Here is an 18,648-nt window from a genome sequence, read left to right as displayed (position 1 = left end):
CTTTATGAATCACACAGTTGTATGTGTATACATATAGTCAAGTAGTGTGTATAGGCATCGATCTTTCTCTGAAAATGCCGAGACTAAATTATCAAGTCAGATTCAAAGATTTTCTTGAGGGTTAACTAATAGTTAACACACAGGAATACGTAATAAGTTTAAATAAGCTACAGCTGTATTGAAAGTGAATAAATATGTCAATTGTGAAAGTCAATTGTGCATTCTTAATATGTGTTAAAAAGATGATTAAACTAATAGACAGCTGTTGCCAATATAGACAGTATAGACAGTAACGCCTTAAGTAACATCGTGAATTTTGTCGAAACAGCTAAAACAGTTAATAATTGCGAGAAATTGTTTGAGTTTTGGATAATACTATTCTGCAATACCGCGAGGAAAGATGTTGCATATAAAGGAATGTCTCAAGAAATTCGAAAGAGAGTCGCTTGACTACTTTCGCAAAGCGCGCGTTGTAAGAACGGGAAATGTGGGTCGAGATCGAGACTTCGAAGTCATCTCGATCGAGACCCTTTCTACGATTTTCATGTTTAAACATCTTATAATCTATAATAAGGGAAATCTAATTAGAAGAACAAAAATGTAATAGTAGTTAAATTCTAAAAAAAGTTTAGTTTCCAAATTTATTCAACGAGGAAAATATTGGCTTTGACTTTCATATATTAATATCATTATTTTTATACTTAATCAAATAATTTGTAAGTTAATTATAATTATACTCGTATATGTACTTATACATAGAGGAGAAGGTGGTATTATGGCCACTCCACTTACATTTTGTACAATAACTTGGTTAATAATCAATATTTAAATTTAAAACTCAACAATTACATTTGTCAAAATGTTGTTCAATCGACTCTACACTTAAAGTTATAAAACATCTTTTACTTAGAATGCTATTTATAAAAATATAAGGACACTACATAATGATTTGAAAAAAAAAACAGGGATGATAATATGGCCTTTCACAAAAATAGATATAAAAAATTGGTTTCGTTAAAAAAATATTATTTAGTTACAAAATTCACATAAAAAATAAAATATAGAATATTCGAATTATGTAAACATATGTATGTACACATAACTCCTGCCGCATATAAGTTGCTCAGTACTAGAAATCTACATATACGTAATATAAACTATAGATTAACAGTAGAGCTACAATTATCAAATAATTATTTTAATATAAAAACTTCAAAAAAGAGGCCGTGATCAATATGCATAGAGAACTACATTTTAGCAAAATGCCATGCTATTAATAAATTTGCATAACTCAAAATATATACAGTCAAATAAAATGTTAAATAGCAAGTAACACATTCAAATATATTATATATATTTATGTAATAATGCGCTCAAGTTAAAGAAAAATGAGGAAGCAGGTGTAATTAAATGCTAAAATGTACCTTAGAAACGTTTCGAAATGCTTGAAAGTAAAAATGCATTGTAATAAGTGCTGAACTATTGAATATTGGAATATTAGCATCATGATGTAACGGCGAGCTACTGAACAAATAATTGCATAAGTAATTAGGATTCGCTATATAACAGCAAAGATATTAAGGAGAACCACAATATCTACACTGGCCATAATACCACCTTCTCCTCTATTATATATATAATTTCTTTCTTCTTAAATTTTGAAAGTTTAGTCATTCAATTTTTATTTTCTAAGAAACAATCAATCCACATATTGAGGTTTATATGGAAAGTTTAAAAAATGGAAGACGACAATAAAAAGTCTTTTTTTTCGGTATGATAAGGAATTATTCTCGTCGCAGAAAACTTGTTTTCAGAATGTCTATGAAGCACTTGATCGTGACATACCGCCTGTGGTCGACGAGAAGCGTTTATAAGATTCCGCGGTAATGGATCCAACCGTAAAAGGTATAAAGGGCTTGGCCTAAACTGCTGAGAAAAACAACTCTCGCTACTTTGATAATCGCAAAAAAGATGAATTTTTCTAGTTTCAAAGAATCCGAGAGATTTGCATTCGTGAAGATACTACCGGCGAAAAAATGCTTAGAATTAGTTTATATTACAAATAACTCGCAAAAGCATATTTTATAGCCGTTTAACCGAAAAATGAGACGCTTATACTAAATACAAATTTTATAACAAGATGTTCTGGTATCATTACTAATTTCTTTATGGAATTTAGTAAGATTTCGTTAAAAGCTTATTTTATATTTTAGTTGATCATATTATAATAAATGCTTAACAAAATTTAATATGTATAGATAATTTAATTATTTACTTAAATTACTGACTTAAATTAATTACTGACAACTAATTTATTCATCTTAATTTAATTTAGTGTACAATTTTATATCTATCAGAGAGAAATAAAATTTATGTCAACTGTATATTTAAATATTAAATCTCTCATTAAGTTAATAGTTTTTTAGGATAACAATAACAACGACATCAAAGCGGACTTTTGCATACAACCAACAATAAACTCGCAATAATATAATAAAGCAATAAATGCCTCTGAAAAATTATAAAGTAAATTTCATATTTTATTTGTTATTAATATTTTATTCGCTATTAAAATTTATATCGTTTCACCTACTTTCGAAGTATAAAAGTATTTGTCGCAAATATGTATTTTATTTAGTCTTGTCAGACATCTCTAGAAAGTGAAATTTACCTATCGTTAGAAGTACATTGATAATCAAACGAAAGTCCTTTATAAATGTTGTCCGATCTCGCAGAATACTGTCACCACATTTGAACGATAAATCACGAGCTTATGCCAGAGATTAATATTACTATGTTAGAAAAGCGCACGATGCGCGACAATTCCATTAAGTGAAACTAAAATTGCTAACTGTAGTTAAATGGGACTTCCATAATGTTGGCTGATAACGTGGGTACAATCATTTGTTTGTACAATCATTCGTTTGTAGCATCTTTTCATCATGTGCTAATAGTACAGTAAAATAGAAACGTCCGCTTTCTTTTCCTTTTATAGTCTTATTACCATATAACATGATTAGATAGAACTTACATACTACTGGAACTGCGTTAAGTGGCGAATAATCTGAAAACTGTATTACGTACATACAAAATAAGTTATTTAACTCAATCATTTATTCATGTAGTTATAACTAGGGATGTTCCGATATAATCAATATTTTGAAATATTGCCCCTTTTAATATTCAATATTTACGTCAAAAGTTTTAATTTCCGTATCGGAGCATATCGGATCTGAAACGTAGATATCAATTGATTTGATACAAAAATTGTATTTCCAAAATTCAATCGCATAAATGTAACAAGGATGCCAATTTGAGAACAATTTAGACATCGCGATCAACGCCATCATGAATAAAATTAAAAGAAATTTTATGTTTCATATTATCTTTGTTAATTGATAGACTTGTATAAAATATATGTATTGTAATATAAGATGTATATAAATGCATAATTTTTTATTCCCATCAATCTCTTTCCCATTCCCATTTGTGTACACATAAATTTACTAAAATATTTATAATTTTATTGATAAATTAGTGAATTTACCTATTGATTTTTTTTTTAATTTTTCTTTAAAATTGTTGAAAGTTTGTGTTCCGTCTCTATATAATAAAACATGCGAAAAAGTAACGATATTCCCGAATATCGAATCGTTTTCAATAAATATATTGCCGATATGTGTATTTCAATTTATATTGATACGAAATATCGATAGTCTATACTTCTCCGCACATCCCTATAACGTAATAAATGTAATTTTGGTTTTCAAACAACTGCCTAGTTCTCATAATTTTAAAATAGGAAATAATATAATAATTAAAATAAAAATTGTAAAATGATAGATTGAAGAAAGGCTTATTTCGAAAGTTTTTTAGCATGATTCTAAATGTGTTGAAAGAAGATAGATACTATACGTTATAATGTTTAATAAAGTATTAAATCCACTTTTTACGATTAATCCACTTCTAAGCTTTAATTATTTTATTTTATTTTCATCTTTTTTCATTTTCTTACCTTATAATATTCTGTGATTGAATTACGAAGAAATTATAGCTTTTCAGCATGATCTTATGCGAAAGAATCATGTGTCTGTAAAATTTAGATGTATAAAACGCATCTTGCTATACATCTCGGCACGATCTACTCGTATATTATATACTTGCAACATGATCCAGCTCGTTGATGCGTTTCAAGAAGGAAATTGCTCGAAGTGGGTTAGACGGACACTATTCGCATCACTTCCCTCGAACAGTATGTTAACCTATAATATATCGTTACTAGCCCGTACTAGATACTTATACCATATATAAGTTTAATTTTAATCAAAAAAGAAATCAATAAAGAAATTTTATACATCTGTCGCATTTCTTTATAAATATTTAAAAAAAAAAACTTATTTGTTTGTTTCGAAATTTATATTTAGAAATTTATATTTATATTTATATTTAGAAAAAATCGTAAATTTTTAGGTTGTTATATTTATTACTGCGTACATTGAATCAATTAATTTTTTATTAAGTCCAATTGAATTATGAGATTTACCGTAATACTTTGAACGTGCAGTGTTTATAAACCTGTTTCTATTTATAAAATTTTATCTGACCTACAGAAGTTTCGCTATCTGTTTTAATATAATCACACATAACAGATATTTAATTGAATTCATAGTGAAATCTAATGTGCTGACGTATTTAACATAACAATATATTAAAAAAAAAAAAAAGAAAATTATTATATTATACATATAATAACATCGAAGTTGTAAAAACTATATTTTAAAACGCTTTACATCAACAAAATAATAATTATTAAAAATAATACTACATAAAAATTTCTAAAAATTGATTTCGAAATTGGTAAACAAAAAACTTTATTTTATGGATTTTTAAAATTAATTTTTATTAAGATAAGATTAGCGCCATTTTGACTTCTGCACATGCTTCGGTAATGTTTCATTATTAACATTTTCACTGTGATGTATTCATCTAAAGAGTTAAAGGTTACAATCATTGTAATATATTCTCATTTGAATGATCGTAGGCGATGATTGATCTAAATAGTATATACTTAACTAATGGTACTCTTTAGGCGGACAACTTGACGTATTGTATATGCATTATATTGTAAATGCAACAATAAGGATCACTTCCTATTCTGTTTTAAAGCAGCCAACCGATTGTGACCGGGACAATAGCATTGCATGACAACAGTTAGAAGGAAAGTACGTGATGAACAAAGGTAAACGTCATTCTTGAATTTGCGTTTAATTTTCTGTAACTTTATATGGCACTTCCTCTTGGCGATTTCGTATCATTTTTTAAATCTAGATGGTTGCATTGTAAAGTAAAAAGTATGCTCGTATATCATTTTTCTCTCTTTATAGAAAATTATTCTTAAGAGAACTTTTACTGTATTTGAATTTTAAGGTTATTTGCTACTCTTCTTTCTCTAAACTTAGATTTTATTAGAATTAGTCAAAAATATAATAATAAAAAAAAGTATTTTTTATCAGAGCTACCTGACATATGTATTCATACACAAACATATATATAATATCAAAACAATTTTATCAATTTTTTTTATTACTGATAAATGATTAATATTTGAATGATTATTTGCTTAACTGACAGATATACAAGAGAATGACATACTTTTCGATAGATACACGAGAGAATAACATAATTCCTGAATGTGTTACTTTATTGTCACCTGGACATTAGAATTAGTTAATTTTGACATGCTACTTTTGCTTATCAATAAAATGATATTATGTAGCTTTTAAAGAAGCCGCGAGCTACTTCGCTTTCAGCGGGTACATGCATTTTATATAGCGTATGTATAAAAAGTACTTCACTTTCACCCATGTGCATTGTCATTTTATGTCTGGCTGGCTACTATCAATTAGAGTAAACATTAATCAACGAGGTCAACGTAAATCATTGACCGTATTATGTTTACACATATGCTTAATGTGAATTCCTTGTTATAAGCTTATTCCGTGCTAAATCGTTGGATCATTAAGTTAGGTGTGAACACAAACAAGGAAGTAGGCAACGAGACCTGCATGTAAAATCTTGTTTCGGAACGATTAGAACGGAAAAAAATAACGTACAGCGATTACCTCAATACTCAATAGTTTAAAGAAAATTTTGTTTTGTTAGAATTTTACACAAATTAATTATGCACTTTATTAAAATTAGTAGTTCCATTTGTATACAATACTAATCAAATAGATCATTAAATATTATATTAATTAGAATATTGAAAAAGATTTTAACAATGGCTTACTTAATAAAAAATTTTTCATACATGAATATGTATAAATATGTATAAACATAATAAATATTCATAAATATACATAATTTTACATTAAATATGGTATGTCCATACATGTTCATACATCCTTCTTTTTTTGTAAAATTAATTAATGTTTTAATTATTTTTTATGTTTTCACATTAGTATTGTTATTTCTATTACACTAAAAAGTAATTTTGCAAAAGAAAGAGGGATGTATATTTATGAATATTTATGTTTATACATACTAATGTATGAAAAATTTTTTACCGTGTAGAGAGTATAAGAAGTGCGTATAATTTTCCGACATATAGTTTTTCTTTAAAGAAAAATCAATTTTTTAGATTTCGATATTTTAAATAACGTTTACTTTTCGTATAAAAGATAATAAAAAAATACGTAAGAAGAAAATGGGCCATATTCATATAAAGTTTATTCACGATCGCGTAGTATTTTGAATTTTTATTAAATCGCGCGATCGTTTCCGCGAATGATGGCGCTCCATAGATCATTCTCGATCTCGATCTTGTACGCGAAGGGGCCGGACATTGCACATTCCTTGTAGACGTATTACGAGCTGTTGCGAGTTGCGATAACATCGAGTTAGGGTGCACCATGAAGGTGCGAATACATCCTTGCGAAGAAGTGGAAGGCACCTCGTTAATCCATTTCATTCTCGAGATAAACCTCTATTTTATTATTTTATCATACCAGGTAGATACTAGTTTACGACTTGTCTGATTGTATCGAGATTTTATAAGCAAATGTCCTCCCATTAAATTACATTTTTTTCCGTATGTCCTTATTGACTTTGGAATAAGAAAATTTTTTATTATATGTAATAAATAACTGTCGCTATTAGCAAAAGCGCTATTCTCTACGAATGGGGCACGTCTCACCGATAATAATAACTTTTCTCGAAATGTAGACGATTGCTTCGAACATCTTTTTATCGTCTTTTCACTATTTCCATCTTCACTCCGAGTCTTTTACGATAGCAGCAGAAATAGCTCCTCACGATCTAGTGTATATATGTGAATGATTGAACTTTCATTTCCATTCACATTGCCATTTATATCGCCGCGAGCGATTAATCCATTTCTCCTTTTAACGCGCGCGAGCATTACTACGTGTCTGATTTATTTTCGCTCACGTTCACCGATGTTTTTCCTTTCACCTCCCTTTGACGTGGCTACGGTCTCAACTGCTCGGTCAATTCCGCCTCCGGAGAGCACATCCTTTATCTTTTACGCGTGTACCCGGTTGCTTCTTCCTCTCGGCTGGTGAACGGCTTTTAAGAATATCGCACAGATTTCACGCGTTTTACATGCTACATGTGAGATGATCAGCGCCGATTTACGATGATCATAACTGGTTTGATAGTATTTTACAATTTACAGCAAAATGATTTTGATATGCTTTTCTGTACGACAATGTGTGTATATATATATAATTAAATATAGATAATTAGTTCCCCTGCTGATTTAAATCTAAATATCCGTATACTTGTTGATTCTTATGATGGATTTAACGAATACATCTAGATATGGTTAACACATTGGAATTTCCATCGCGTCTTGCTCGCGAATAATCTTTTTGTCGAAATCTCTTCGTTACAGGAATCAAATAGTGTTCCTTTCAATTGCAACACAAAAATGTGTGTGATTTGTTCAAACATTCTAACTTTCGCTTAACAAAAACGAGAGCCTAATGTTTACTCTTGCAATTGTGAAATTTCTAATAGAAAGTAATGCAAGTAGTTATTATAATAATTGTGAGCTGAGTTCATAATACATTGTTAATCATTGTGTTCTGAGAAGAGACGAATTTATATGAAGAGTGCCATGTAGGCTATGAATAACATTTTTAACTTACGTGCAGGGATACATTGAAAGTACAGGCCGTTTCTCGCACGACATTGCAGGAGTGTTCACAAGCATTCTGTTGATAATTTTATGCGATACCATAAACTATAATTTTTCATGTGCATAAAATGTTTGTTTGAAATCAAAGTATTATTCCTCTTCAGGAAGTTTTCAAATTTTAGAAACATTTCTTTCGCGACTCTTTAAATTAATTGAAGATTAAAAATATACAAGTTGAACATAAATAAAAAATTATCGCTAATTATAAATTGGACAAATTCGTAATAGAAGTGAAACATCGTGTAATTTTTCTCGCAGAATATTAGTGTACCTATACATAATTGTCAAATTTGCAAGAAGTCGAATATCAGGAATAATTCGCGAGTGTTTCGCAATCTCATGAACGAATGTAATCCGTGTTTGCTTCAAGACAGCGTGCCTGCATCGCTTTAAATAATAAAGCGGCGCCGGACATAATTGCAAGCCGTAATGTAATAAATAATACGGCGCGGCAAAGACGTGGATTACGACGTATAAAACGTACGATAGAAGGTGCATAATTAGTCTGCGATTGCGAGCAAATCAAGTTCTTTGCTACCGTTACGAATCCCGCGAAATGAATGTGGTGTAGTCTTATTTGATAGTATTGAGGCGATATAGAGATCTCACTCTTTTGACGTCTACGCGCACACATGTAACACATTTGACAGGATAGAGATTTATTTAACAATTTACCTGACGGATTTGTCGTTGTTGACTTTTTCAAAATTAAAATTTAAGTATAAATTTTAATTTATACTAAAATTGAGAATATACTTGAATTTAAGTATAAATCAAAAGTATTGTGTTTCTCTTTCGTTATTTTCTTGTACAGATAATAAAAATCAGATGAAAAAAATCTTTTCGTTTGGAAAAACATAACAATGCACAAACGGTTAGTGAGACAATTGAAAATAAAGAATTGAACAAAATATTAGCCAACAAATAATACTTTTTATTGTGTTAATAATACTCAAATACGATCTTGAAAAAATGTAAAATTATGAGAAATGCCCAGGTATTATACTAATGATGAAGAGACGTACGTTCTGCGAGTGAGATGCATAAGCATCTTTAACTCTCGTTGAATCCTATGCGCGTTCACTCTCTCATACCTTGACCTTCCTCAACCGGGAAGTCAACAGCACCCTCGGGGAGTACGTACGAGCACGTAAAAGCGCATGTATAAACGTGTCCATTATGGCACGTCGGCCGACACGAATGTAATTTCAATGTAGTTCATTTTCAGGCGCCGAGAAACTAGCGCCCATTATTACACGTTTGTGTAATTAAATAGATAATCAGTTCCTTCCAATTAACATTTCTAACGGTCTGGAATATCTTGTCATCACATTAAAAAAAGATGAAATGGACTTCTTGCAACGTACTTTCCATGACTATTTATTTATTTATATGTAATTTGTTTATTTTTATTGCTATTGAATAAGATAATTCATTACGGTATTTCTTAGAATGTGCACTGAGATATGCTCTACATAAATCCAATTTGTATTTTTTAAATACATATATATATTATATCTTTTTAGTTACTTTTATATATTTATTTTATGTTCCGTCTTTTCGCAAACATATCATTCCATTTCTTATTCCTGTACACAAAGATATTTCAGTATTCGACATCATACGTTCGTCTCAATTTTAACTATATAGCATATATTACCTGATGAGAGCTGATTCGCCGAGAGCACATCATCCTCCCCCGGTTGAAGACGTACTTCCATTTTTTTCAGACGCGAATGTAGATCTCTCGTGTGTAGAAAGAGAAAGAGTGTACTAGATATCGCTACTAAAGCGATCAGCTCGATCGTCCTGTAAGAGAAAAAATTATAAATCGATTAATACGACATTACATTATAATTTTACGAGTGTATTCAATAACATTATATTAATTTTACGTTATTATTCATTTCTTCAGCGTTATTCAATTTTTTTCTCAACTTGCAAAATATTACTTTTCTTTTTTACGCGACAAGTGGTAATATCTGTTCGATTTGCAAACAATAAAGAATTTGTAACAATAATGGATGGTGATATTGCAACGCCGAGAGAAGCAAGCCCTTTCGCAAGTTAAATATTACAAGCCGATCGTCATCTGGGTTGGTAGTGAGAGAATCAGGGCACGGCGAAGCCATCCATCTCGTAATTGGTCGTCCCGTCTGGGAGATGATGTTTCTCTGTATGACCTGGTTCTTGGAGAATACTCATCGACCGTGAAGCTTGACGGTCGCTTCAATTTCGCGGGAATCGACGCAACAGGTGCATCATTTGTGCATACCACTTACATTCGCATAAATATGATTAAAGTGATGATATGTTAAACTATACATATGCATACGGAAAAGTCATGGAAAATTCTTACCTTTCCATAGACCTGGTAGATTTGTTTGAAAAAGGTGACCTATCTTTAAGAATATAGTCATTTTCAATTGTCATCTTCGACTACTGTGATATATGAAATGTGATATGTCTTATAAGATCTTTGGATTTTGTGGTATATAAGCGTTACTAATTAATTGCAAAACGTAAAAGGCCGTGAAGGAAAGGCACTGCAATGCGTTATTAGCTTAAGGCCTTTTTCTGTATATTGTTGCCCTGGAGCCCTTCCGTTTAACAAGCTGTGTAATACACACGGGCAATAGCAACGGCATCGCGAATCACCCCGTGATAGCAGTCGTTATTCGTACGGTATATCATAAATAATGCAATAAACGTTGCATTAACGCGATACAGGCGGCGCACGCGAGACCATTGTAATCGATTCCTTCCACGATTATGAGTAGCAAGATTGCGCGATGCAATGCATAGTAAATCGCGAAGCGCTTTTATTATCGAGCTCACCGGTAATCCTCGACCTCACAAAGAAAGCATGTATAAAGAGAAATAATTGATTTTCCTCGTGTCGCGTTCGTCAGCGATCAACCTGGAAGAATCATATCGGCAGTCACGATTAAAGAGCCATGCCGAAATGAAATTCGTTCTAAATATCTCAATATTTTTTCCCTATCCGTGAACGTATCGCTATATAATCTCTGATCTCCAAGTCTAATACCTGATCTCATGCGACCGCCTTAAGAATCTCATCGTCCTACATACAACTTTGACTTTGAATACGTCGCTTATTCTGTAATTTGATACAGTTGCGATGTAATTATCTATACCGCGATTACAGCTAGAATCTAATCTTTATTTTAGATACGTCTATGCCGTTGTACGGGAAATTGAGTATTTCTAGAAAGACTTTCATTACTTTAATATATGTATGAATAGACATATATTTATAAATATACAAAAATTATTAAAATATTAAAATTATTCAATAAATATCAAGATTAATCACAAGAGAGAGAGAGAGAGACAGAGAAAGTGAAATGAATCTTCATTATCATTACTTTCATATCAATTTTGTATACTTCGTGTGAAATGATAGAGGAATTTTACATTGGTTACATTTGCAATTGTAACATTAACTAAAATTTTCAATGTTAACGTTTCACTTCTACCATAATTTCACGAATAATTGCAACTTGGAAGGTAATTGCACTGCCATTGAACTGTCGCATAATTTTGTCATTAGCGCATAGGAATCGAATAATTCAGAAAATACAAATATTTATAATTTTTGAATTTAAGAAAGTTATCACCAGAATAACCTAGTTTCTAGAGAAAGATTATTATTATGTATAAAAACTTTTTCTAAGACAAAAAAAAATTACATAAATTTATATTTAATTATACGTCTTGATAAATTTCGTATTATTCACGTTACATTCGTCAATCTTCTTCAGTTTCTTAGATAGAGATATGCGTGATTGAATCATTGTCTTGCTTTGTTTTCCGTTCTTGAGTTAATTTTTTTATGTCGTACAAGCACTTCATTACAATGAAAAGTCGAATAAGATTTGCAAATGCTTACCGATATTTGACTTAAATGCTTAACTGAAACCTATAAATATCCTAAATAATATATGTATGTCAGCCACATAGTTGTGGTTAAATCAGATTTATAAATTTGCAAAATTTATTTGATTCTTTTTTTATGCTCACATTACGTATCTCCAGTACATACCTACTTTGGATACCAGTTTTGGAGATTTAAAAGATATTTTCATTAAACACAAGAAGAATTTATGACTTTACGGTCTACTAAACGTCTCATTAGGAAATCTTAGGCATTAACCGTGTGAGATGCTAAGTATTTCGTGGGAAAAGCCCTGAAATCCTTCCAAAACAAATGCGATGCAGAGATTTTCGTCCGCTGCATTAAAATGTAATGGGTAATTAGTGTTCTTGCGATTTGACAAGATCCAAATAATTTTACAAAAAAAAAAAAACGACATATTTTTACAGAAAAAAGATGGAAAATGTTAAAATGTATAGGTTTTTACTGATTTCATAAAAACTTTAAACATTATTACATACGTATAGAATCAATTATTTTTTTTTTTTTAATCGAGCGTTGACATTAAGCATGCAACATGCTAATGTTATAACATTACACAAAAAAAAAGCAAGAATAATATTATACTTTTCATTATTCGTATTTTTAAAAAAATCCATGCATATAAAATTTTAAATTAAAAACATTCTAGAATTTCAACTAATTTGAATTAAGTTTTTCCAACGCTTTATAAAGTACTTCTCTTGAAAAACGAAATCATGCATATAAGATTTTTAATTAAAACATTCCAGAATTTCAACTAATTTAAATCAAGTTTTTCCAACGCTTTTATAAAGTACTTCTCTTAAAAAAGCAAAATGAGATATTATATTCATGTACGAGTATTAAATTTTTTTTACGTGTGAGTAATCGAGAATATCTATAATTTCTCAAATTATCCATAATTTGATTCCAGCAATTTGTGTATGTATACGCAAATCACTATCTTTCGCCATAATCCGTCGCGCTGATGCCGCTAGTTTCCTCGAGGATATACAAGGACGTTCTCCAGTATTTCATCGAGGCTCTTCCGGGCTTATCGGCGAAACGTAAGCAGATCTACTCGAGGGAAAAGCGAGAAACGAACGGTATCGTTCTGGCAAGCGCAGTGTCAACGACACACGGAGAGAAGGGAACCGTAAGCTCTTCGGAACGCGTTTATATATACCGTAACGGGGTATATAAAGGAGCATACCGTATACATATACCTTGTGTACATAATAGCGGACGCGTATCGGAAATCCAATTGTCCCGCACGGGTGAGAGCATCGCGTGTAGGTATTCGATTCTCGAAATGTGCCAGCGAGAACCGATGGCAAGAATGTTCAAGCGTTAGGAATTTCTATTCCAATGCGCGAGTACCTACGTGCCGTTGGTTAAAGAGGTTTACGGGTCAGATCGTTTGATACTATTGCGGCCTAATTTTTCAAATTGCAGATCATATCCTACATAATGTATATGTTGCATAAGATACCTTTTAAATATCTTATGCAGATATGTTGTCTGAGGAAGGTAATAAACGAGGTAATAAGCAAGCGATAAACTGTGTTTGTGCGCTATAATGATCTTCTAATTTCTTAGTAGGAAAATGTGTCCTAGTAACAAAAAAAAAAAAGACAATTTTTTCTCAGATGTACCGTTTATATTAGAATTTTATTACACTGTTTTGCGTTAGATTATTATAAATATATAATTGCGGGAAATGATTGTTGTCTTTTCAAATGATTTATTTTAGCGTCCGTGTGAAACAGGAAAGAGGAAATAAAACGTCCCTGAAGCGCTCAGACGCATTCAGACGCGTGCAAGTTTCTTTTGATTGTACTGTTAATTTCATTAAATTTCTTAAATGTGTTTTTCTCAGGCTTGATCTTACGTTCTGATATATACCATAGAAAAATATCTACGATTATGGAAGAGGAATGATCGTGCGTTTTGTTTTAATCTTTCGTAATGGATCGTGGTAACGTTGGCAGACGCAACACAAAGCCGCGAGGCAGCGCAGAGATTCGTGCTGAAATTGCAATGCAACTTTTGATCGCGGTCGATGCACCTTCCGACAATACTGCTCGTTGCAATACAACGACCACAATTGACTTTAACGAGCGCGCGTATATGATAAATTATTGCCGTCGCTACAGCCGAAGCCGTATTCCAAAGTTAAAGTTCCTCGAAATGTGTATCTACTTCATAAACTCTCGGTACGTTCATTCAATCCGCAACGGATTATTTTATATAAATATACAATTTCGTCACTATTTCTCTTTTCATTATTACACTTTATTTAACGTCGCAGAAACAGTTAAACTGTACGCACGGGATTCGTTTCATTAACATGCTGCTTCTTCAATTATACATTTTTTTTATTCGCGGAGGTATCTTTCAATCCAGTTGAACGAGTTCCTCGGTGCTTTTGTTGGTGAATGTGCCGGATATCCCGATCAATTATGATATCTTTCAAGGGTCACAGATTCTCTTCTCTACAATCGGTGAAGAAAAACGCATCTGCATATACATATATCCAAAGTTAACCGCAGGTAAGAAATTATGCGCGTACGCGCACGTCCGACCCATGTTAATTTGCGACTTTTTACACGCTTAAGCAGACATGCCCTCTGACATTATGCATACTTTATTAAATCAGATTTTACGCTTGACGTACAGCTGGCTATCTATAATATCTGTTGATATGGAGGAGGTTGTTTCTCCATAATGGAAATACTCTCGAATGGTGGGCAATCTTCTATATGGCCACTTAACGCGTATTATCGTAGTCACACTTAATTGCGTTGTATCCGCTCAAGTGCATTCGCGGCGAGCACTTGATATCGTCATGGAGAAGTCGGAAGTGCGAGCAGACGGGATTCCACGTGGCGAGAGAAGTGGACGATAATGATAGTTCGGATACGCGAGATCATCCAGGAACTCTTACTCCATTTTATGGCAGTGACACCTCCTCGCAATCTCGCGTCCCTCGGCCCTTCGGTCTGCCTACAGTTGCTCGCCTCATTTACGCAACGGGCCTCGTAACTTTTATTTATAGATGATGGAGATTCATTATCGCGAATACGCGCGATTTTCTCGATCGGGCAGCAAAATTCATCACGCGGGACGAGCCGCAGAAACGAGACAAATGGATCTTGCATTCTTGCAAACGTCACGATGGTTCATCACTCACGTAGCAGAATTCGTAATTATCAACTGTATTAATACACGAGATAAATGAAAGATGCGGAACGACGATGTTTATCGCATTGCGTAATTCCTAGTGTAAGCTGCAAAATTTTTAATTTATAAACTTCTTCCGTCATTACAAAAAAAAGGTCATATTTCATCAATGGCGCTGCAAATAAAAATTTATTCGAGAATAAAAAGATAGGGGATTATCGAACGTTTATTAAAGTTGAATATATTTCTCTGGTGGATTCCTTTTTTGAGAATAGCGCTTGAGAGTACAGATATTTTGCTAAAAAGTCAACATTAATTATATGTAGGTAAACAGTTGTCTAATCCTAATAAATGTATGTTATAAATTATCTACAATATTCTAAATAAATCTTATAAATAAATAATCAGAATTTGTTTCTCAATTAATCTCAAACTATGCGTTTATTTTCTATGTGCGTTCATTTCTAATTTACGGCATCTATATATACTTAATTACAAATCTGACAGACGTTTAATTTATACGATTCTTAATTATGAAATGTTTATACATGTAATATTGAATAATTACAAAACTTGATATAATATGTTGGAAGTAGAGAACGCGGAGTGTCATCTTTAGATCTATCTGTTGGAAAGGAGTCCTATTTACCGCATTCTACAATGTAGACCACCAACGTTCGTTTATGACTTATAACTTCACGCGTGCTTGAGGCTTGAGGAGGTCAATCGCAGGAGGAAATCACCGGCTGATAAACCATACATTTGCATACGACATGGAGCACCCGAGAATCGACCATTCACGATTTTCTCGCGCGGCTCGCATTATTTTGCCATGATAAATCGATTTGTCACATGTCCAGCTCATTGCAAGAGTCTTCTTGGTCGCGAGACCTTTAACTTGTTAGCTCGACCCTGATCCCGACGCAATGTTTGGAGGTATGCCTTTCTTGCCGCTAATTTGATATTCATTTCAGAAGTAATGACATATTCATGAGACGGAATAGGTATAGAAAATCTTACGTAAAGCCACTCATTACGTCCCGTCCATATTTTGTGTCGCAAACTTACGTTTACGTACATATAACTGATAAAAGAATATCTGAATACTGAAATAAAGTATTTTTTGCAGTCATCCACTTTCTTAGATTTACTGTGACATGTAGTGTAAATTATTTAGAATAATCTATTATTGATGGCACAGCCAGAAAGGTCGATTTTTCGATACAAGATAGATTTTTTATAAAAATAAAATTTTTTTATACTTTTCTCTAAGAAAAATGTATACCAAATCACTTTGTATGTATTAGATTCATAATTTTAAGAGAATGTTTGAAAATTTATGCCTCGTATAATATCTAAAGACCATCAATTATAAACTTACATTAAAATTACTTAATAGTGAAATACATCGCGTTGGACCAATGTAATTAAAGGTAAAAGGTAATTTAAATTAGGTGAGTAATTTAATACTAATAATGTAACTATTTTTCATATTTAAAGAAGAATACAACAATGTAACGTTTTCATTATACCTATGAGAGATTTGTATAAAATTAATCGTTCACTTTCTAACTTATATCCATTATGCTTGTACCTTTTAAATTTTATATTATGAAATCCAGCGATGCATAGATTATACGATCGTTGCATATTCGGAATTCATATGTTATTTTCTAAAAGAAATTAGTATTACACAACCTAGCTACTGTCTGAAATTTATATATCCAATTTTATATTCGTATTTTCTTCTGTATTTTACTCGTTAACGATGTTAATGTATTGTCTTTTGAGAGAAAGATTGCGTAAAACGATTTTAAAAATAAACAATAAGATTTCTTTCGACTTTCTTCTCTCTCTCTCTCTCTCTCTCTCTCTCTCTCTTTCGTCAAATGTTTAATTTTGAAATACAGAAAATAGAGACGGTAATATATTCTTTACGTTCTGTTATTTATTTCGAATATTTTTATACGTGTAATATACCTGTGGACATTAAAAAAATTGAATTTAAAAAAGAAAAAAAAAATAAAATAAAATCACGCACGAAAAAAGCCTCGTTCAGCGATCGAGAAGGTAGATGATCGCTGGTTGAATTGAGTCACCACAGTGTACTTAACGGTTAAATACTTGGGCTCGTTATAGAGGATATACGCCGGCAAGATACGGTATCCCTTCGTGCACTCTCATGCTGTATGCGCAGATAAATATTGATAACATCGTAGATGTTAATCGTACGCGCGTATAATTAGGCGCCTTCAATCGCGTTCGACATAGCCCGAGATAGCCTCCTTACCTCTTGGGAACGGGCACTCTCCTTTGCCGCCACATGTTCTCCTTCGGCATCCTGCCACTCCTTTCGAAAACCCGGTCTTTTCTACACAAATTCTTCTTGGCGGCGATCAAGCGATATCCTAGGAGATTGCGGTTGTCACGTGCGATCCATTGGAGAACGATTTGTCATCATCGGACACTTGTGTCTTTCGGCGCGCGGATGCTGCCGAGCTTTGACAATGGCCACTCATAAAGTCCATTCACTGAATCACTGCCGAATGACAATGACGACAACGACGGTCCAACAATGGAGGAAAAAAAACGCTCGTCTACGTGTCAGGTGCAAACGTCAGCCGTTGGATTCCCGCAAGCGAGCGATTTTCCCTGTCGATCAACACCCGCTACCGGGTCAACATCCTCGCGCGGCGCTGATCGTGAATAATTTCTTTACGATTATCGTGACTGCAATTCAAATATATTTCGTTCAATTCGAATCGACGGCGGGACCGGTTCGTAGATTCGTACAGGTTTCGGATGCCGAAGCGCGCGTGCGGCGGCCGTCCCCGTGGATGTTTTCAGTCATCGGTCTTCCGACGAAAAGAAAGGTAAGGTCGTGAGAAGATGCAGAAGTAGACGAGAGACGTCCGCCCGCTCGATCTCCACCGACCTGTCTGCTGGCCGACACGCGACTGACGCTTTTCTTCGCCGTTTCGGAGCCGCCTCGGTGCCGCGTGGACGCGAAATACGAGGAGACGACACGCGATACGCTCTATTCCGCGTCCGCTCTCCGTTACTTGGTGGCACGTAATGCCGCGATTCTACTCCACATTCGCCGTGCCGTCCTACGCCGGGCCTCCTATTCCGTGGCCGCTTCCACCACGCGTCGCGACGCATCGAGTGAAGGGAGGAAGCGCTCGTTTTCAGAATAAAATTAGGCGATTGGACTTTTGTTTGCGAGCGTTCTCTCTTCGAAACGCGGGCACATAATGTTGTACCGAGTGATCGGGTTCGAGCATACGTTTTTTACATAAGTGACACATTGCACAAAATATACTTG

General features: G+C 33.1%; 1 protein-coding gene across 2 annotated transcripts in view; it reads right to left on the bottom strand.

Annotated features, from left to right (window-relative positions):
- Positions 1-17,688, bottom strand: part of LOC108754642 (heparan sulfate 2-O-sulfotransferase pipe) — a 28,408-nt gene extending 10,720 nt beyond the window's left edge. Inside the window, exons 1-2 of one of the 2 annotated variants that reach the window (XM_018497102.1) lie at positions 17,614-17,688; positions 9,882-10,030 (exon numbers count right to left, since the gene is read on the bottom strand). In XM_018497102.1, the coding sequence (XP_018352604.1) occupies positions 9,882-10,030; positions 17,614-17,663 (199 nt within the window). In that variant the 5' untranslated portion in view covers positions 17,664-17,688. Of the gene's footprint in view, positions 1-9,881; positions 10,031-15,972; positions 16,002-17,613 lie in introns of those variants that run through there. The other variant, XM_018497103.1, reaches the window with a different exon arrangement.
- Positions 17,689-18,648: the final 960 nt, after the last annotated feature.

Source organism: Trachymyrmex septentrionalis, unplaced genomic scaffold (assembly GCF_001594115.1).
Source record: "Trachymyrmex septentrionalis isolate Tsep2-gDNA-1 unplaced genomic scaffold, Tsep1.0 scaffold80, whole genome shotgun sequence".
In the NCBI taxonomy this organism is placed as follows: Eukaryota; Metazoa; Arthropoda; class Insecta; order Hymenoptera; family Formicidae; genus Trachymyrmex; species Trachymyrmex septentrionalis.
This window is presented reverse-complemented; position numbering and strand designations above follow the sequence as displayed.